At 42.5% G+C, this 23282-nt stretch overlaps 1 protein-coding gene across 1 annotated transcript in view; it reads left to right on the forward strand.

Annotated features, from left to right (window-relative positions):
* Positions 1–23282, forward strand: part of LOC122807606 (TRAF interacting protein) — a 676961-nt gene that overhangs the window by 100045 nt on the left and 553634 nt on the right. The window contains exon 3 of the mRNA XM_044078516.1: positions 19604–19687. Coding sequence (XP_043934451.1) covers positions 19604–19687 — 84 coding nt within the window. The remainder of the gene's footprint in view (positions 1–19603; positions 19688–23282) is intronic.

Raw genomic sequence — 23282 nt, forward strand, 5'->3', positions numbered from 1 at the left:
CTAGATCCCATTCCGGATCTCATAGGTTTATAGGATAATACTAGGCTATTGGCCCAGAGGCCCTTATAAGCTTAGTCAAGAATTTCGCCCGTGTTCCGTCAAAGTCAGCACCGGTTTCCCCTGTCCAGCAGGGACACAGGTGGAATCTCAGGGGTATATTTTCTGATGTTCTTCGTGTTTCACTGTTGCAGTCATCACATTTGGGTTGTCCCTGTCAGGGTAGCCCTCGGCCGGCCTGAATACCAGAGACTTAGTATTTCTGCATCGGTTACTGTTGCTTGAGAACTGTCGTCAGTAGTATAAAGTAAGGCCGCCGACGCCATTACATCAGTCTTTCTTGTCATGGAGCCCAAAGCAAAAGCTGTTCGCACGAGTGCTGGTCGGCCGCTACCTGAGTTTTCGTCTACCAAATTGAAGTTGAAGTCTTGTAAAGCTAAGTACCCCATTGGGGATCCTTTTTCTTGCACTAACCAATGTCAGAAAAAGTTAATAATTGTCTCACCTGTGGAAAACAAATACCACACCGAGACTTCCACTCTTACTGTGTCACTTGTTTAGGTCCAGACAGTGTTCCTCGTTGTCGCTTCTGTGCTTTGTTCAATGCCAGACCTATCAGTCGGGCCCTTATTGTAGCCAGATATTTTCGCTTACAGTCCTCGAATTCCTATATGGCTTCAGTAAGCCACCCAACAGCAGATCTTCCGAAAAAACAAGTGGGGGGAGTCTTTGGGACATGCATCTGTCCTACCAACAAGTTCTATTAATGTCATAGACCAGGTTAAGGCCTTGCATGTGGGTTGATTGAGTGGAGTTTGTCTTACAAATATGCAGCAATTCCCATCAAGGCTGGGTCTGATATGGCCTTGTATGCCAGACACAGGTCCCCTCTGAGCAGTCTGTATGAGACTGAATAGAGGGACAGGGCTTTTAGCCCATCTGTATAGGATAGGTGTTTGAGACCCTGGATTTTTCTGTTCAGGAACCTCTGTGGTCTCTTCAACTGCTGAATGTGCTTAGCAAGGTACATGCCAAGGGGGGCATTGTACTCTATAATGGTTCTGATAAGGGAGGAGTACAGGGATGTTATGACCCCCCTTGTTCTTGCATGAAATACCCTTATTTATGAGGTGGGCCATGTAGAAAGCCTTCCGTACAACAGAGGCAACGTGATGGTCAAAAGTGAGATTGCTATCAACCTGTATGCCTAAGTCCCTCACGACTGATTGCGTGATTAGTACTTTGTTATTAATGTGATAATTAGTAGGGATGTCATTTTCCCCAAGGGGATAATGATGTATTTCTTGGCATTCAGTTTGAGGCCATGCTTCTGGCACCAGTCATTAGTGTGATTAAGACCCTCTTGGAGGATGTTCACATCACTAGGGGAATTTAAGACAGCACCCAGCTTGCAGTCATCTGCAAACATAGTCCGCTACAGACCACTGGTTTTGGCTTGCACCTCAGAAAAGTATATCCCAAACAGTAGAGGCCCCAAAACTGATCCTTGGGGTACACCGCTTGTTACGGGTTTACTACTAGAGGTGGCTTCCCCTACTTTCAATTAGTGGATTCTATCAGTGAGCTAGTTAGCTACCCATCTGGTAACATACAGGTTGATGCCTAGCTAGGAGAGTTTATTATGCCTGAGTGGGGAATAGTGTCAAAGGCTTTGGCTAGGTCAAGGTAGGCAGCGTCTTCCCCTCGTCCCTGGCTTTGGTGACTGTTTTGAAGAAGTCGACAAAGTGCAACAGGCATGATCTCCCTTTGACAAAACCAAACTATGTGGGGTCAAGCGTTTGGAGGTTGTCATTGTCCTTGTTTATAAGGTCCATGATAGTGTGTTCAATGATCTTGCAGATCAGGCTATTTAGGCTGATGGGCCTATAATTGCCTGGGTCAGTGGACGCTCCACCTTTGTGTAGAGGGATGACAGTGGCTGTCCTCCAGCTTGGGACAAAGCCAGTGCTCAGGCTTTGGTTGAACAGGGGGGGGGGGTGAAGTTTTCACTGAACCTGTCTGCCAGAAAGTTGGCTATATCTATGGCGTTTGAGTATGTGGTGTTATTGACCACCAGCTCAGAGCAGATTTGGGTGTTTGAGATTGCGGACATATCTGAAGAAGGCCTTGTGATTGTCCCTAGTGGACGTGACTAATTTGGACTTGAAGTTAGCCTTAGATAATTTCACCAGTGACCTTATTTTCTTGCTCAGAAAAAGGAGAGATTGCTTCCAACTTGGCACCTGCTCCTCCTTGGTCCTGGACAGCAGTTATTTCCTTTTATTGTAGAGTTTGTTTATTGCTGCTTTCCACCAGACAGGTTTACTGTTCCTTGAGGAAGATGATTTGGTCCTGTCAGGTATTGTCGAGTCCATACAGATATGTAGGTACTCGTATAGTTTGTTGGTGTAGGCTTTGACATTAGTGCTAGTTCCAACTGAGGAGACAGTGGTTGTGAAGCTGCTTATAACTGCTCTGAGGAGATTGTAGTCTGCTTTGGAAATGTTTTTTCATTTGACCCTGACAAGGTTGGGGGGTCATGGGGAGATGGTGACTTCAATAGTGATTGCATTATGGTCAGATCTTACCAAGGAGGATGACACTGTATCGGTGCTACAGTGGCTACTCGTGCTGGTTAGGAACAGATCAAGGATATTTTCACCTCTTGTATGGGTGTTGACCAGCTGATCCAGTGCATTGGCATTGACAAAGTCGAGGAATCTCTGGGCATTCATGTTTGAGCTGAAATAGGTCTTCCACTCTATGGTTGGGTAGTCACCCAGGATCAGGTTAGAGGGTTGAATCCTGATGGATTCAAGTAAGTCCAGTTAGATGGAGTGGACGTCCCATGTCATGGTTGGGGGTCTGTAGCTAACTATGATTTGAATAGGTGTTTTGTCAGCAGTCAACTGCACTTGGAGTGTCTCCTGTGCGTCATACCATTTGACCAGCCTGGAGATTTTCGTCTTTGATAAATATTGAAACCCCACCTCCTTTTACTTTGTAGCCTTCTCATTTGCCATCCATGTGGGCCTCCACTTCCTAATCTCTGAACCTTTCGACTAACCGCATGGTATCTTCAGTTCCAGTAATCCTTTCCCAGTCCAGGCTTCCTTCACCAGTGAGGAGCATTATTTTGGCTTCTCAAAAGCAGTCTGCAAAGAAGGTGTATTCCAGTAAATGGAAAAGGTTTTCCATTTAGGCCAGACAATGGAATCTAGATCCCATTTCGGCCCCTATTCCTGATATTTTGCTCTTATCTTCCCTTTTTTAGGATGGGGCGAGTTTTTGTACTGTTAAGCTCCAGTTGGCTACCATCTCTAATTTCCATATCAACGATAAGCCTACCTTTTCTTGCAAACTGTGCAAAGCCTTTCTGAAATGAGTTTTTCTTCTTAGACCTGTTAAGGATCTTATCCCTACCATGGGATTTGAATTTGGTGCTGCAGTCCCTAATGCAAAAACATTTTGAAATAGCTGGTTCATATGATATTCAATTCCTTTCCTGGAAGACAGCCTTTTTAATAGCCATTACTTCTGCAAAGAGGGTCTCAAAACTTCAGGCTCTGTGCATTAAGCCACCATTCATGATCTTTCAAAAGGACGGTCTGTCTCATAGAACAAATCATTCTTTTCTCCCTAAAGTGGCCTCTGAAGCTAATCTCAATTAGTCGATTCAGCTACTGTTTTTCTTCCCTAATTACTGTAATAAAGGAGAATATATCTTGCATTGTTTAGATGTCCACAGGCCACTGCAGTTTTATTTAAAAAGAACTGAAAAGTTCAGAAAGTCAGACCAACTCTTTGTGGCTTTCTCAGAATGGAAAGGGCCAGGCAGTTTCCAAAGTGACTATTTCCAGGTGGACTGCTGGTTGTAGTTCCTTCATTTATGGTAGTCTGCGTTTAGAACTATCCAGACCAGTTAAGGCCCACTCTACTAGGTCTGTTGCTACATCATCAGCCTTTTTGGCTAGACTTTCCAGTGATGAGATTTGTGCTGCTGCGACTTGGGTCTAATTCTCACACTTTTCATTTCGCACTACCAATTGGACTTGGTATCTAGGAACAGAGCTTCATTTGGTTCCCCCATGCTCTGGCATGTCCTTCCTTGAGGTCACCCACGGTACGTAGATTCTTGACTCATCTGTGATGAATAATGACACGGATAGCTTAAAGATAGAGTTATGTACTTACCATAACTTGGCATCTGTGCTCTCCAGTGTCATTATTCATCACATTCCTGCCCTCCTTCCCTCTTCCTTCAGGGGGTTCTGGTGAGGATGCAGTGGTTTGTATGTGGGGAGAAGTTTTTGGCTTCTGTTGCAGATTTTTTGAATTTCAGCTAATTTAGCAAACTCTATCTGAGGGTTAGAAGGTAGCAAGGGATTATGGGAAGGGGAGGTGCTTGAGCTCTGGATCTGTCTGAGAAGTTGCTGGCTCTGATCAGAGGTCCCCACTAGGGATCAATCGAGGAGCAGGGGAAACCGGAACCAGACAGTAGGGCAGCAGAGAGGGCGAAGTGTTACAAGGGCCAAAAGGAAGCACGAATGTGGTGTGGTGAGTCCTTACACTATAAAAAAAGCCTTCATGAACAAAAAGAACTAGTTATAAATGTGTCCAAATATAAACTAACTGAACAGGAACTGAGTGTGCTTAATAGAGGACTTTCATTCATTCCGACTGCTGATTCTAATATTACCAAAATAATATTTGACATTAAAATGTTTACAAGGAATTTAACGTTGAAATTTGTATTTGAAAGTAATAGTGAGAGTGAGGATGTCATGTTCAAAAAACCCATTTTGTTTATTCCCAAATTGAATTTGTTAATACAAGCATTTGAGCAGATTTGTATAGATGTATATAAAAAAATTTATGAACAAAAAAATACATTTCAGAATAATAAGAAATATAATCTTAAGTTGGAAGGAGTTTGAAGCCATGATAGGGCTACAAAGTAATACAAGTATTATGATCAGGCCTGCAGATAAAGGGGGCCAGATCATAGTACTAGATAGGATTATGTATGATGATATGCATGGAATGTTGAATAATGAGCATTTTTATAAAATAATTACACCCATACAGGTGAAAAGAATGACAGAAAATGTTTATAATAGTTTACATGAATTACTGTATATGGGTCTCATAGATGAAGCTCTTTTAAAATATTTTATTATATCCAACACAACTATTAAGATGATACAGGGGTTACCTAAACTGCATAAGGGGTTGGAGAAACCACCAGTGAGACCAATCGTGGCAGGGAGAAGTTGGTGTACAGAATCCATTTCGATATATCTGTAAAAGAACCTTTGTAGGTTAAATGAGAAATCTCTATTTATTTTAAAGGATACTGAGCATTTTCTAAGAGATCTTTTTGAACGCACTAATGAAACTTGTGTACCAGATAGTCTTATTTTAGTAACACTAAATGTGGTGTCACTTTTTACTGTTATACCAAATGATGAAGGTATAAGGAGGGTAAATAGGCTAATGACTGAATATATGGGTTTTACCAAAAATAAGATTAGCCTGGTTGAAAGTTTATTGCGGTTAGTCTTAGAAAATAATATTTTTATATTTAGGGATGACATTTATTGGCAACGTAATGGTGTTGCGATGGGTACATTGTGCACCAATAGTTATGCAAATGCAGTTATGCATCATTGGGAAATGGAAAATTTAATACAGAGTAGTTTTGCATGAAACAGTTTTATCGAAGGTTTGTGGATGATCTGTTCCTTTTATGGAATGGAACATCGGAACAGCTAATGGAATTTGTACAATTTATTAATAATTCAACTGACTTTTTAAAATTCACCCTAAATTGGTCTGATGTAGAAGTTAATTTTTTAGATGTTACTGTATTTAAAGATGATGATAATAATTTGAGTAGAAGACTCTAGGAAAGAATGCCATACAAATAATTTATTAAATCAAACAAGCATGCATCCAAGGTATGTTTTTAGAAATTTAGCACATAATCATTGTTTGAGAGCGTCTAGATTAAATGTAAAAGAAGAAGATTTTGGAGAGCAGATCATGGTAGTGAGCAGTGACCTTATAGAGAAAGGGTATTATGAGAGTATGGTGAATAAAAATATTGAAGAAGTGAAAAGGCTTAGAGGTACTAAAGCTAAGCCATACTTCTCTAAAAGGGATGAGAGGGGTGAAACACAAAAAGTTTGGAATTATGAAGGCACAAAAAAGGTGAGAATGTGCCTTAGTTACTCAAGGAATATAAGAGAATATACTAGTATCATTAGTAGGCATTGGAATATTTTGATTAATGATAGAGAGGTGAGCAAGTACCTAGAAAAGACTCCCCAGTTTACATTCAAAAATAAAAAATCGTTGAAAAGATGACTGCCATACAACGGATGTTATTCCAGTAGCAGGCAGTGAGGGAACCAAACCTTGTGGGAAATGTAAAATGTGGGTACATTTGATGGATTGTATGGATTTTAAGCACCCTGATACTGGGGAGGTGTTTAAATTTGGGATTACTGCAACATGTAACAGCACCCATGTGGTGTATTTGGCTGTCTGTCAACTCATAAGTTTTATGTTGGGAAGACAGACAATTGAAAGACAGGATTAGGGAACATACCTACCACATTAAGAAGAAGAATATGTTTAATGCCTTGGCAAAGTAGGTTTATGAGGCTGATGAGAGACATTCTTTTAAGTTTATAGTTATAGGAAAATGTGCTGAAACCTTTAGAGGAGGTAACGTAAAATGAAGGACAGAGAGCTTAGAGGTGGAATGGATAGTTAGGTTAAGGACGAATGTAGGACATAGCCTTAATGATTACATTCCTATGAGACCCATTTTGAAAAACAGACCACTGCGTAGATAAAAAAAATTCTTAATATATTTTTGAGTTTTATGGATGTATTTACATGTGCATATATGCATTTATATGTGTATTTTTTAAATAAATTTTAAAAAATGTTTGCATTTTAAATGAAGTATTAGGTAAGAGGAATGTATACCTTTTAAGTATTTATTAAGAGATCAGGTGACCATGATTCTAGAGTATAAGAATGGTGTTTAGATTTAATATGATATACACCTGAGGAAGCATTTGTGTGAAAGCGCTTGTGTTTATCTTTGATCGAATAAAAATGTCTGAAGTTTTGTGGAAGAAACTGGAGCCTGGTCTGTGCTTATTTTATGGTTTTGGACTTGTATTAATTTTGTGCAGAGGCCTTTGGATATTGCTGGTTTGTGTTTTTTGTTATACTTTTTTCCTATTGTTGATTTTTAGGAAAGTTATTAGAAGTTCAGCATTGTTAAATTTGGGTATTTCCCTGTGGGAGTAAGGTGAAAGGGAATTTTTATAGATGAATGCTACACCAATTACGTACTTGTTTTGTTTGTCATTGTGAATATATGTGAAGGTTGCCAGCGTAGCTAGATAGAATTTTGTAGGTAAATTCTGTCATTGTAAATATTAATGTAATCCCCACAGGCTTGTTCTCTTAAAATGTAAGAAAACTGTGTTAAATGTTGAACTTCAAAAAATGTAACCACAGTGCACTCTGCTGGAAGAAAGCTGAAAGTCAAGCATTGTATGACCGATCTCAAGGCTCGGAGACATTACTCTGGACTGAGGAATTCCTTTTATTGTTAATTGCTAGATTTTACATATATAATGTCTTTTATTGCTGTAGTTTCCTGGCCAGATGCAAGATCAAAGAAATGTTAAAACTCTGAGTTTCTGTTAGCCTAGGAACAAGAGAAGAATGATGTAATCTAAAATGAGTCAGCAGTGATGTTTTACCAATTTAAGAAATCTCCAAGAGGAGAGAACATTTTATTGCGTTTGTCTTCAGAATTGACCATTTATCAGCACTTGCTTGCTCTGTATTTAAGTAGGATCTTAGACTTGATAGAATTTAGTCAGATTTAGTCTAGCCGTTTTCTATATGTCAGACTATTCTACAATATTATTTTAAGCATTTTCCTGTGATTTCTGAACTCTTGACTAGCACTGTGTTGAATTGAGAAGATTTGTCTTGTGTTTTTATTATCTGTTATTAAATATTTTTAAACTGTTCAACTGTGGCTGTTTTGTGTAGAGATAATTTAAGCTTTAGAGTACATTGCATGCGTATAGTGATACTGGACAAAGCCACTCCAAATAAGCCTTGCTGTTCATCACACTTGCTAATTGGATAATAATATTGCACAGTAATTGGACACTCTTTGGTAAGGGCCTTATTAGTAGCTGATGTTAGTGGTTGGTGGTAGCTGGTACTACCTTATAGACTGGCAGGATGGGGCATAGCTGGAGAACCTGTGCCAGCCTTCCCCAGGAGAGTCTGTGTGTTTGTATATAACTCGTATCTTAAAGTGTGTGTGTGTGTGTGTGTGTGTGTGTGTGTGTGTGTGTGTGTGTGTGTGTCAGCCAGCTACTTGGGTGGGGACACGAAGCACTGGTTGAACAGATGGTGCTGGAGGGTTTGGTTTAACCACTAGGCTGAGATCTGTACCCTATAGCTGTGCCAGTGGGGGTGTCTTTTTGGGGATCTGGAAAGAAAAGGAGAAACCAGCCCCAGACTGACTGTGATCTCTGTGTGCTCTTGTACTTTACCGTAGGTGTATCCTTCCCAATGTGGACGCCCCTCACTGGTGTTAGTAGTGGTGATTGAGGCCTCTTGATTACTGGGTCAGTGCTCGGGCGTCACAGTCATGCCTGAGTATATTGTATCCTGGGGGGATGATCACATTATCCTTTTATTTCCTTTTTAAGCGGGTTTTGGTAGCAGTGACTACATAGGTTCGTACTAAGCTAACTGTCCTTGCGAGACACTTTAAGCCTAGCCAATTATCCCTTGTGAGACTCTAACCTTGCACCTTGTGTTTGTAAGGCAAACACCTTAACCATTAGACCACCCTCCTATTAGAAGTGTATGTGGCAATGTAGGCATGTGTGTCTAGGAAGGTGAGTTTGGGTTCTGTTTTTTGTTGAGAGGCACTAGGTGACTAGTTTATTTTAGGATTGAAAGTTATTTTTTTTGAACAGTGGGATCTGGGTTGGGGTGAGTATCTCCACTAATATTTTTGAATCAATATTTTACAGAGAGAGGACTATGGACAGTTATAGTTTGGTCTTGCTTTGGTATTTGATTGTAAATTTGGATACTTAGTTTTAAGATCTATATCCATAAATCGGATATGGTCTGTAGAGGTAGGGTGCTGTTGCGAAAGGGTGGGTAGATGTTGATATTCGTGAGGATTTGTTGAAGTCCTACATATTTGAAGGAGGTAGATTTTGCTAACTGGTGATGAAGGCTAGTAGGGTAGAGTAATCTGAGTTAGGGGCATCTTATTTAACATGGGTTTTGTCTTTGCTGTAAATTAGGATTAGAAAATGTTAGGAGGGTACTAGGTTGGTTGTAGAGATGTGATAATTATAAGGGGCAAAAACAGTAGGACAGTTTGAAAGAGAGTCTTGGGTAGTGAACTAGAGTGGGTGTCACTTTTGGGAGTGATTCTATTGAATTTATTTGTGAGGGAACCATTGGTATTGGTTTTGTGGGATATGTGGATGGTGCTACGGAAGAATAAATGTAGATTGAGATGGTATCTGGGAATTGGGGGTAGGGTAGGGGAGCAGAATGAGACAGTGTTGGTGAGTGTTACAGCTTGATGCTAGGATCCTAAACATGAAACTCCACACCCTAGAAGTGCTCATCAGTCTGGAGAATATAAACATCTTTGCCATTACCAAGACATGGTTTAAACCTGCAGAAAGTACTTTGGCAGTGCAGGACTTCATTGCCTTCCTCACATTTAGACCATCCGCTGCATAGGGAGGGACAAAAGGTGGAGCAGTCTCAATCTATGCTAGTAACAAGCATTGCACTACGTTAGTTAATCTGGATGATGTCCTGGACTTTATCCATGTTCAGAATTACCATAGACAAAGTCTCATACCATATTCTAGCAAGTTATAGGTCACCGTCTATGTCCCTAAAATCCCATAGCTCATATCTAGACATACTGAAAACACAAGCCATTAAATAAAATCCCTTTTCATGGGAGAAGTTACCCCTGTATAGACTGGAAAATGTACACTGCCTCATTACATGCACAATGACTTCTGGACTTTACTAACACAGATACCCCAAACCAGATGGTGTGCACATCCATCAAAGGTTCAAACATACTGGATCAGGTACTCGACACTGGGGGTGGGCAGCGTTCTACCATACTGACAAGTCCTCCGTGATGAGGTTGTAACACAGAGCTGTCGCCTTCTACATAAAATTCAACTTTGCAAACCCTGTAACAGCTGGAAACTCTTCCAAAGCAAACAACATGCTATTAAGTTACAGTTTGTCAAAATTCAGTGTCCCTCCCAACCCCAGTTTCACAGCAGCCTATGAGAAATTGTTCACAGTGACTCTGTATAACCATGTAAATGGCTGTATAGAGGCTGCTATTGTGTCTACTAGAAGTAAGCCTAAAACAGTCTTAAAAAAAAAAGCTGGTGGAATCCAAACCTTAGTAGTCTATATAACAGAAGGAAAATAGTGTGACGCCCTTGCCCTGGCCCAGCAATCAAGGAGCCTAAATCCTCACCACTAACAACAGAGAAGGGCATCTCATATAGGAGGAAAGGATACGAAATACACACAGTAGTGTAATTTCCCTTAAGAGCACACAGAGATCACAGTCAGTCCAGGGCTAGTCACTCCCTTGTTCTCCAGGTCCCCAGTAAGACTCCCCACTGGCACAGCTATAGGGTCCAGATCTCAGCCTAGTGGGCAAGCTAAAACCTCCAGCACCCTCTCTGTCCAACCAGTGCTTCATGTCCCTGCCAAAGTAGCTCTCACACACACACACACACACACACACACACACACACACACACACACACACACACACACACACACACACACACACACACACTTTGAGAAGAGTTTATACAACCACACAGACACTCCTGGGGAAGGCTAGCACAGGTTCTCCAGCTGTGCCCCTTTCTCCCAGACTATACGGTAGTACCAGCTGCCACCACTCACTAATATTTATCAGCTACTCAAAGGCCCTTAAAAGGGTGTCCAATTATTACTGTGTAGTATTATCCAGTTGGTAGTATAGTCTAGGGCTAAAGATATTAGAGTGGCTTTATACAATTTTACCAAAGGCATGCAAGTACTCTATGGAGCTTAAATTATCTCTACAAAAACAGCCACAGTTGAAAGGGTTTAAAAATATTTAATCACAAATAGTCAGAACGCAAGACAATACTTTTTACTACACAGTGCTAGTCAAGAATTCAGAGATCAGTGAAATACTTAAATTAATTCAGTCGTACAGTTCTGACATCACAGAAAAACAGTTTAATCTTTCTAGTTTCTAACTATTTCTAAATGAAAACACAAATCTAAGATAAACTTACATATAGAGCAAGACAGTGCTGGTGAGTTGGATGGTCAAGACAAAATGCGTAATGCTCTCTGATTCTCTCTTGTTTTTAAAATCACATTCCTGGTTCACATTACATCATTTTTCACACTTCCCTGTTTTCCCTGGCTAACAAAAACTTAATTTACATTCTTCCTCTTTGGGCAGAAACCAGAGCAATAAAGGACATTTATGCATGTAAATTCTGGCCATTAACTCTGGCCTTAAAACAATAGCAGTAATTCTTTCATCTAGACTGGCTGGAGCCGTGTTTAGATCAAAGGGTCACAACATGCTTTCCTTGGTCAGCAGAGTGCACTGTTGCATTATTTTCCAATTCCACATGTAAGAGTGTATTTTTACTATTTAAGACAACAAGCCTGTTGTTTACATTAATATTTACAGATTCTATCTGGCTAGGCTGGCAGCCTTCACCCAATCTTCACATATCTCCCCCCTGGAGAACTCAAGCTAGTTTTTCAAGTGACCCTTGAGAAATGCTGCTTGAGGAAGTTAAGTCTATCTGAGTATACCTTACCCCATTCCTTGTTTTGAGAGCCCATCTGCATTGGCATTGCTAATCCCACTGTGGTGCTGCACGGGCATATATGCTTGCAACCCCAGGCTCCATCTTAACAACTTGGCATTTTGCTGGCTGGCTCTGTTTAACCATGTTAGGGGGGTTGAGATCTGTCATAACAGTGAATTTCCTTCCATACAGATAAGGCTGAAGTTTCTGCAGTGCCCACACTATGGCTAGACATTCCTTTTCTACAGCTGCATAGCATTCCTCCCTGGGTTGGAGCCTATGACATACATAAACCACTGGGTGCTCTTCTTCCTCTGAAGAAATCTGGCTAAGTACAGACCCCACCCCATGGTTCGAAGCATCCACCTGCACAACAAATTCTTTGCTGTAATCTGGACTGTCTATCACAGGAGGTCCTCCCAAAGCTTCTTTAAGCTTCTGGAATGCCTGCTCACATGCTGGTGTCCACACTACCTTATCTGGCTTGTTCTTCCTTATCAGGTCTGTGAGGGGAGCAGCTTATGGTACTATAACTGTGGACGAAATTTCTGTAGTACCCTGCTGTCCCTAAAAATGCCCTCACCTGTTTTTTAGTAACAGATGCAGGCCATGCCTGAATAGCTTCCACTTTGGCAGGTTCTGGCCTTATCTTACCACTCCCCACTCTATGTCCTAGGTAGGAGACCTCTGCCATACCCACCTGACATTTGCTTGGCTTAATGGTCAACCCTGCCCGCTGTAGTCTGCCCAGCACCTCCCTGACATGCTGAAGGTGCTCTGGCCAGGAATGGCTGTAGATGGCAATATCATCCAGGTAAGCAAGGGCAAACCCTCCTGCTCCTGTTAGGATATGATCTACCAGCCTCTGGAAAGTCACTGGGGCATTCTTCATCCCAAAGGGCATCTTTGTGAACTCCTACAAGCTAAAAGGAGTCACAAAGGCCGACTTCTCTCTAGCACTGGGAGTCAAGGGCACCTGCCAGTAACCCTTGGTAAGATCAATAGTTGTAAAATACTTAGCCCCACCCAGCTACTCTAGAGCCTCATCTGTCCTAGGCATGGGGTAAGCATCTGACTCTGTGTGACTATTTACTTTCCTGTAGACCACACAGAACCTGGTGCTGCCAGCCTTCTTTGGCACCAGCACCACTGGGGAGGCCCATGGACTGCTGGACTCTTTGAATCACCCCTAGTTCCAACATCTCCTGTACCTCCTCCCTCAGAGTCTGTTTAACTCTTTCAGGCACTCTATAAGGGGCCTGCCTAATAGGCCTTTGGGGTCCTGTATCCACCTGGTGCTGTCCCAGGTGGGTGCACCGTGGTTTCCCAGTGAACATGTCCCCAAATTCCTGCAACACTGCTCAGATTTCTCGAACCTGGGTAGGAGATAGCTGCTGGGACATTGCTACCCCATTCCACTGAGGGGTTAGCCCAAGCCTCACTGAGGAGATCAGTCACCAGATCTCCCTCAGACTCCTCCTGTAATCCACTGCAAATGCTCAGCACAAGGGCCTCCCTATCCTGGTAAGGTTTCTTCATGTTAACATGGTACAGTCTGTGCCCCTGCCTTCTGCCTAGCAGTTCCACCATGTAGTTAACATCACTTACCTTTCTTACCACCTTATAGGGTCCCTCCCAAGCTGCTTGCAGCTTGTTGTCTCTGACAGGAATGCAAACCATTACCTGCTGACCCACAGCATACTCTCTAGCTTGAGCATTCGTGTCATGTCACATCTTTTTCTATTGTTTGGCTTCTGCCAGGTTCTCCTGGGCCAAGCCCATGAATTTCCAGAGTCTTGTCCTGAGGTTTAGGACGTATGCCACAACAGACTCCTTGTGAGAGTCTCACTCACCTTCCCACTCATCTCGAATTAAATCTAGAGCTCCCCTCACCCTGTGCCCATACAGCAACTCAAAGATTGAAAAATCTGTGGATTCCTGGGAAGCCTCTCTGTAAGCAAACAGATGGGGCAAATATCTGTCCCACTCCCTCTTAAACTGATCTGCAAATGCCCGTAGTATGGACTTGATTGTAGAGTATGACCTCTCAACAAGGCCATTAGTCTGGAGATGGTAGGGGGTGCTCTTCATGTACAGGACTTCCACAGAAAGCCAGCAGGTCTGACATGAAATTGGTACCTCTGTCGGTCAGTATTTCTTTTGGGAAATCTGTGACATAGCATTTGCCACCTTCTCTGCCTCAATGGAGGACAAAACCACTGCCTCAGAGTATCGTGTAGCATAATCCACTACCACTAGGATATACTTTTTCCCTATGGAACTTGGGGTACACAAAGGACCCACAATATCCATAGCTACCCTCTGAAATTGCTCCTCAATCACAGGCAGAGGCATCAAAGGAGCTCTCACTTTGTCTCCTGCCTTGCCTACCTTTTGGCACTGCTCACAGGTCCTGCAGTACCCTGTTACATCTCTGGAAATTCCATGCCAGTAGAAGTTCTGCATACGTGTCTTAGTACTTTTTATGCCCATATAACCTGCAAAGGGAATATCATGGGCTATGGCTAGAAGCGCCAGATGATAGGCTCTAGGCACTACCAACTGCTGTACTCTCTCACCTTCTAGTCCTCCCTCAGGGGTCCACTCTCTGTATAGTAATCCTTTGTCTCAGTGTACAGATTCCCCCTTTCCTTGAGAATGAGGTGCCTCCCTAGCTACCTGCCTCAGGCCTTGAAATGTGGGGTCTGAGAGCTGAGCCTGTCTCGACTCTCTCCTTGTAACCCTTCCCAGCTCCTCTTCCACAGGACGTCTGGAATCCTCCGACAGTGGTGCCTCACTGTCAGCCTGGGTACTACTACTCACCTCTACCTTTGCAGTCACTCTGTCCAAGGGACCATCAGTACCCGCAAGCAGCTGTAGCTCACCTTCAGTCTCACTGCTACTGGGTTAGCTCCCCCCTGAAGTAACCATCTCACCAGTCCTGGCTGCAAGTATGCAGTGTGTCTGTTTCCCCCCCAGGCTACCAGACTTACCTGCTTGTCTCCAAGCCTGACTGCGTGTAACTGCACAAGCACAGGGTACTGCACTATCCAAATAATTCCCTATCAGGACATCTGCAGGTATATCCACAAACACACCTACTTGCTGGCTTCCTTTTCCGCCCTCCCAGTCAAGGTGAACCCTAGCCAAAGGTATTTGGAATGGGATCCCTCCTACAGCCCTGACTGGAATAGACTGTCCAGACAAGTACTGCTTCCCTCTCATGCTTCCTCTTCCACTCCTTTTCCTCTGCTTCCAGGCGTAGCAGTTTCTCCGTCTCCTCAGCTTGTAGACTCCTCAGTCTCTCAGCTGCTTTGATCTCCAAACACTTGGCCTCCAACTCAAGTCTCTTTTGCTTCAGATGGATTTTTAAGTCCTCTGTAGAAAGGTTGAGCTGTTCATTCTCCGAGAGTATTAGATCTCTACTGCCAGTCTGATTGTCCTCCTGGTTGCCGTTTTCTGATGCAGCTGTAGCCAAGGCTGGAATCAGGTCTGCCTTAGTCAGGTTTCCATGCACCTGTCCCCTAGCCTAGCACATTTCTGCCAGCTGGCTCCTTGACAGTTTTCCATACTCTTCTGCTGACATGCTGCCTTCTCACCCTGACTAACTTAGCTAACAAAAGAAATAAAACAATTGTGATCTGAACTCTGAGTATTCACTGCGTGGCTGAGTACAAAAACACCTTCAAAGCTCACTGTACACAAGCTACAGGGATTCACTCTACCCACACTACTACATGCCAATTAGTAGTTGCCAACCAATTAATATGTGATGTGGATATCTCTCCACTGCCAAGCAACTAATATGCAACACCCGTGCTCTGGCACAGTAAGACGCTGTCCTGTTCGATTCCCAGCTCGAGCATCTTCTGTGTGGAGACGTGCGAATGGGTGTACCTTCGTTGAAGGTTGTGCATCATAGCTGGCAACTCGGCATGGAAAAATCTACTGCCAATCATTAGCGGACCGGAGTTCCGCTGTGGCGACCCCTAACTGGGAAAAGCCGAAAGACACAGCAACAACCCGTGCTCTGGTCCAGCAATCAAGGAGCCTCAATCCTCACCACTAACACCAGAGAGGGGTGTCTCATATTGGAGGAAAGGTTAAGAAATGCACACAGTAAAGTGCAATTTCCCTTAAGAGCACACAGAGATTACAGTCACTCTGGGGCTGGTCGCTCCCTTGCTCTCCAGGTCCCCAATATGACTCCCCACTGGCACAAGCTATAGGATCCAGATCTCATTCTAGTGGGCAAGCTTAAAACCTCCAGCACCCTCTCTGTCCAAACAGTGCTTCATGTCTCTCCCCAAGTAGCTGACACACACACACACACACACACACACACACACACACACACACACACACACACACACACACACACACACACACACTGAGAAGAGTTTATACAACCACACAGACACTCCGGGGGAAGGCTGGCACAGGTTCTCCAGCTCTGTGCCCCTTTCTCCCAGACTATATGGTAGTACCAGATGCCACCACCCACTAATATTTATTAGCTACTCAAAGGCCCTTAAAGGGTGTCCAATTATTACTGTGCAATATTATTATCCAATTGGTAGTATAGCCCAGGGCTAAAGCTATTAGAGTGGCTTTGTACAATTTTACCAATGGCATGCAAATACTCTAAAGAACTTAAATTATCTCTACAAAAACAGCCACAGTTGAAAGGGTTTAAAAATATTTAATCACACACAGTCAAAACACAAGACAATACTTTGTACTACACAGTGCTAGTCAAGAATTGAGAGATCACAGAGAAATACTTAAATTAATTCAGTAGTACAGTTCTGACATCACAGAAAAAAAACTTGGAAATAGCTAGAAACTAGAAAGATTAGACTAAGGGAAAAAACAAATCTAAGATAAACTTACTTCTAGAGCAAGACAGTGCTGGTAAGTTGGATGGTTAAGACAAAAAAGCTTAATGCTCTCTGTTTCTCTGTTTTTAAAATCACATTCCTGGTTCACATTACATCATTCTTAACACTTCCTTGGGTTCCCAGGCTAATGGAAACTACATTTACATTATTCCCCTCTGGGCAGAAACCAGAGCAATAAAGGACATTTATGCATGCAAATTCTGGCCATTAACTCTGGCCTTAAAACAATAGCAAGAATTCTTTCATCTAGACTGACCGGAGCCATGTTTAGATCAAAGGGTCACAACATGCTTTACTTGGACAGTAAAGTGCACTGTTGCATTATTTTCCAGTTCCACATGGAACACTATTTTTACCATTTAAGACAACAAGCCTGTGGTTTACATTAATATTAAAATATGACAGATTTATCTCTCAAATTATATCTGGCTAGGCTGGCAGCCTTCACCCATCTTCACAAATAGTTGTGATAAAAATCATGAAGAGCAATTTCTGTAATAAGATCTCTCTAATTAAACTAAACAGGAAACTAAGAGGACTAATTAAGTCCAACATGGCCAGTTATGAAGTCAGTGTAGCCTCACAGGCTAAAGACAAACACAAGGCCTTCTGCAGCTTTGTCTGAATCCTCAAAGACAGCACACATCAGTGTGCTTGATTGGTGGTCGGTGGTGCCACATTCATTGAGCAGAGCAACATAGAGTATTTGCTGGCTGAAAATTCAGCTCAAAGTTAAACTCCCCACCTGCCTCCCCATAAAATACCTACTGGCATAACCCTAAAACTGTTAGCAGGGAGGGGGTTATGGTAGTGCTTACTAAGGCCAAAAACACAGCCTCATTTGGCCAGACAGTATCCCAGGATGCCTCTTAAATAGCTTGAAACATGACCTATCAGGACCACTTGAGTCACTTCCAACTATAGCATCAAAGCATGCTTTGTACCTTGAGAATGGAGGACTGCAGCCATTGTCTCACTTCAGAAGGGTGAACCATCAACCAGCTCTGGCAACTACAGACTTAGTTTGACTAGTGTAGTATGTAAAGCCATGCAACAGATTATGGAAATGATTGACAAAGATGTGGGTAACCTTTAGACACTGGACCAACCAAGTTTGGCTTTGTCCAAGGGAAGACCATGCCTACTAAACCTGGTGGACAACTTTGATAGTCATCAAGGCAATGAATGAAGAGAAAACTGTGCATACTACCTATATAGACCTGGCTAAGCTGTTCAATGCTGTACCCTACACAGTTGTAGTTGACAAACTTGCTGAACTGGGATAAACCCCTACATAACTTGCTGAATTGCTAGCTGGCTCAGACAGGACCCAAAAGCTCTGGATTGGTGAGATCACCTCCACTAAGAGACCAGTCAGTAGTGGGGTACCTCAGGGCTCCATACTGGGACTGCTCCTATTTGGCGTAAACTTATTGAAGGTAAAGTCTAATGGCAAGGGTCTTTGGCTAACCAGATTTGCAGATGACTGCAAATTGTAGGTCATCATAGATTCTCCCATGAGACAAATGTCTTACAAGAGGGTCTAAGACAGGCAAGTGACATGTGCAAAGTCACAGATTCAAATTTATTACAAAGAAATGCATTATAGTGCCTTTTGGGAAAACTGCTGGCCAGGCCAGTTACTCCATTGACAAGGTATCCCTAAAAATTGACCTTGTAGTCAGGGATCTGGGAACAGATTTAGTCAGTAGTCAGGCCTTTGACCAACATGTGGCCAGTTTAGTAAGAAAATCATATGTCACCAAACTTACAAGTAAGGACATGGCATCCAGAACCAAGGAAGCCATAGTGCCCCTTTATTCAGCCCTCATCAGACCCATCATGGAGTATAATCCCCCTTTCAGCATGTACCTGACTAGACATATGCAACAACTGGAATGCCAACAAAGGTTCCTTACCAGGAAAATCCAAGGTATAAACATATTATCCTATGCAGATCGCCTTTTAAGCCTTCTGTCTATACTCAGTCTCCTACATGTTACAGAGAGGCTGTCTGTGCCTGGCATACAAGGCATCCAGCTTTGGTGGACCTTTTACACATCCACAAAAATGAACAACATTAGAATTACTAGATCCAAGGATTTAAACTGGCTCGTCACATAAATAAGACATGTTGGTGACACAGATGTTTGAGGATCCCCATGTTTTGGAACATGCTCCCTATCCATGCGAAGCAGAGTCCATCCCTAACCCTGTTTAAGCATAGCCTTGACCAATGGATGGGAAATTGGCAATTCATCCTGGCTCTGCCCACCATGTCTGTGATGGATGGAGGCAGACAGTGATACCCAAACTAAAATAACATAACCTCTAGAAACTTCTTAACATGCCCCCTCTTGATAAACACCTGGTGGCTATTAGCCTAGTATATACCTATGAGATGAAGCTGAACCTGTAGGTCAGTTGAGTTTATAACTCCTTCCCTGCTTATTTACTTTACTTTCTAATCTGGGCAGTTGCATTTATGTCGCAAGAAGTGCGAATCTTGCCTCTGTCACTCATAAGACTGAACTGTACTTTTGTTTCTGTGTCTTAAGACATTTGAAGTTTTTAAGGTTTAGTTGTACATAGATGCCATGTATTGCACTGTTATCCATATTTTTAATTTTTTTTCCAGTTAGTACTTGTGCTATCTATAATTAATTTTAATAAGTTTTTTAAATTAGTATGTTATGTCATTAAATCTGTGTTGTCATGTTTTATACCACTGTATCTAATTTGTTTTATTAGGTCAGTGCTAAACAGATAATAAGCAAATTGTATTTTGATGTTGGAGGTGAAGAATCTCAATCTCCAGATGCAGAAAGCTTACAGGTAAATACTAACAAATCAAATGTTATTGTTACAGCATGATTTCCTTTATATATTTAAGTTATTGTCAGATAATGCCAACAGACTGGACAACTAAAACTAGCAAAGTTTTTTTTTTTTTTTAATCATTATTATTATTAATTAATCTACATATCTGATGTCCTTTTCATTCGTTTCTCAACAGTTGGGTATCTGATCCAACCTCTGATCAGACTTTGCTGCATACACTAGACTTTTGGATCCAACTCATGAACTCTTCTCTCTGTCCATAATGCCACAGTCAACAAGCAATATCCCAGATGCTATTTGCTGCCATAACGTACAGATGCAGATCTTTATCGGAGAGCTTTTTTTGGTATTATTGGTTATTTGTGAGTAGTAAACTCCTTTAAAAACTTTTCATCTGCCCTCCTCTAACTACCCGCCTCCCTCTCCTAATTGTTATATACACTTTTTCTGATTACCTTTTTCTAACCTTTTGATAGTTCTTGTGTACCATAGTTGGTACTAGTCATGTCTTTAACCCTTTAGAGGGTATTCTTTTCTACGTTGCTGGTAGTCTAACTTAAAAAAAAAAAAAAAAAATCTTATCCTTCTGCCATTTTCCCTTTTTTAGGTCATTGCTATTTTTCTTCCGAAATGGCTGAAAGACCAGCAGGCTTTAAAAAGTGCACTTCCTGTGGGCATAAGATTCCCAACTCTGATGCCCACAGGGAGTGCATCTACTGTCTTGGAGCATCACACTTCTTTACTGACTGCTGCATTTGTGCTGCCTTAATTCTAGGGCATTTACTAATAGATTCACCGAAACACAGAAATATAGCAGAATTCAGGTCCTCAGCTCGAACAGGAAAGGAAAATCAATGTCTTCCAATTTTTAACAAACTCCGATGTCAGTAAAAAAAAAAAAAACTCCGATGTCAGTAAAAACACAGGTTTATTGTAAGAACATAGTATACTCCATGGACATGAACCAACAGTGGTTAAGCGCTTTCATCTGAATCCCTCAGACTTCAACAGAACCAAGATTAGCACTTAATACACCCCTTATATACTTAATATGGCGCCAAAAACACATTTTTAATTTGGCGCCAAAAACACATGGAGTATACTATGTCCATGGAGTATACTATGTTCTTACAATAAACCTGTGTTTTTACTGACATCGGAGTTTTTTTTTACTGACATCGGAGTTTGTTAAAAATTGGAAGACATTGATTTTCCTTTCCTGTTCGAGCTGAGGACCTGAATTCTGCTATATTTCTGTGTTTCGGTGAATTGTTTCATTTACTAATAGATGTAATAAGTTCATGCTTAAAAGAATGCTGTCGCCTTCTTCCTCTTCAGGGCCTCAAACCCCTGGTAAATAATGCAAAGTCCTCTTTGGTGGAGTAGTCTCATAAAAGATCCCCCACTCATTCTCCGAAGACTGTTATATCTACCTAGTCTTCTTTGGAGCCTCCAGAAAAAATTCAGAAAACATCGGATCTGACTTCTTTGGATCCTAAGAGGAAGCATTCGGATCCCACTCCCTCAGATCTGACTGTCCTGCAGACGGTCTCTTTGACCACTCACCTGGGTTCACCATTGAAGAAATTTCTCCTCTGCTCCATTGGGACATTGAGGAGAGAGTCTAGGGCCCCAATCAGTCACCTCTTCCATTAGGTCCTCCAGAAGTCTTTCAGAGGCTGATGTGGATAGGATGATGAGTAAATTCCTTCGCGCTCAGATTCAGATGATGGGGGTAATTCCTCTTCCTTTTTTCATCCTTGAACCTCCTGTCCACTTCTCACATAGTGTTATCTCTCCTTCTCTGATCTGTCCCATGGTTTCAGAGCCCTCAGAACCAACAGCCTTGAGAGTGTTGATGTCTGATCCAAAGACTACTTGTTCTTCAACTCCAGCGGCCCCCTGAGTAGTTCCGCTCCAGTTCCTTTAGATCAGGATGATACTTGGAGCTAAGGCATCAGTGCCAAATGTCAGGGTGGGGCTGGGTTCCACTGCAATGTTGTTGGTGCTATCCTTGCCCTTGGAGCTGTAGCATTGGACAGCTTGGGACCAACTCCATCCTCGAGGCACAGATCTGGGCAGGATTGAGCCTTGGTAGCTTGTTTTTGGCTCCAGTGTGGCCAGGCACAGCTTCTCCTGATCAGTCTGCCTTCGAGATAGTGGAGTGAACTTTCTCTTGACCAAGAGATTTGGCTACTCTCCCATCCTTGCATCCTACATACCTTCCTCCTTTGGGGCCAAGTTCTGATCTCAGGCCTACTGCAAAGGGACATCCAGTGCCTTCTAGCATCCAGACAGTCCACATTGAGGAGCTTCCCCTCTCTTCAGATACCTCTCCAGACCATCCCAGTGAAGAGGTTCCCGGAAGAGAACATGCAAAAGGAGACACACATATGGAATCCCGCACTGAAGATACTTACTTTGATGAATGGGAAGGGCCCACTAGGTCTCCACTGGATGATGTCTCCTTTGTAAATATCCTAGAGATCCTGAAACAAAAGGGTTGATGGTCTTCTGATGCTCCCTCCCTGTAGCAGTCAGTTTTTCTTGCAGCTTTTCGGTCTGGCCCATCTACATCTTGGCTGATTTCCCTGGCAGATGAGCTTTCGATTTTCATCTCTCACAGAGCATGGAAGGAAGTTGATACTGTTGAACCTATTCCCCAACGTTCAGTTAAGTTTTTGGCACTGCTGAAGGATAGATTACATTGCAGCAAAGGAGCCCCTGTTGATGTTATGGTTGTTGCTACAACAGGTAAGAAGTAGCTAGCAGAGCTCCTTAGTCCATCCCCCTGTTAGAGTCCAGGGTATTGGAAAGGTTTGGAAAATGCATTTTTGCTTCATCAACCTTTGCCTTGAGGTTCCTGAATTACTTCGCACACTTCAAAAGACTATAGTCTGATTTGACCAAGGAACACGCCAAATCCTTCTTGGTGTCCATGTCCATGGAGGACTAGAAGAGGTCCTACTCCCAGCTGACCACTCTATTATCCATTTCCAATACGTCCATGAGGTTAATATCCCATGTTGCAGTGGGTGCCTCACTGGCTGTGCAGGTTCAGGCATAGCCATTAGGAGACATGTCTCAATGCATTTATGCGACTTTGTGGAGCCTTTCAAGTAGTCATTCATCAATGTTTCTTTTGATGGAACATCTTTGTTTGGACCTTTCCCAGAATGAACAGGGTGGTGCTGTAGAGATATGCTTTTCTACTCCTCAACGATCCTTTTCCCAGAATCGAACAGGAGGTAAAAAAAATGTGGTTCCTTAAGTCCAAGGGATCTTTCCAGGATTCATGAGGGGACAACTCCTCCAGAGGCAGAAGGGAGGAGTTCAAATGGAAGACTCTGACCTCACAGTAGGGGAGGCCTGCAAAACCAGGGTGTCCAAGATTCTTTTTTGGGTAAACCCTTTCAGTGCTCTTGAAGGGTCGCCCAACTGCCCACCTCTGGAGGCAGTTAGAGGTTGCTTGTCTTTGCACCTAGATGCCTGGGCTTCTATAACAAAAGATTTTGGGTGCTAAAAATAATATCCAGAGGTTATACCATACCATTTTTTCCAGATCCCCCTACCAAAAGAAGGCTTCTCG

Source organism: Protopterus annectens, chromosome 7.part1, assembly GCF_019279795.1.
Source record: "Protopterus annectens isolate FY-2018-M chromosome 7.part1, PAN1.0, whole genome shotgun sequence".
In the NCBI taxonomy this organism is placed as follows: domain Eukaryota; kingdom Metazoa; phylum Chordata; order Ceratodontiformes; family Protopteridae; genus Protopterus; species Protopterus annectens.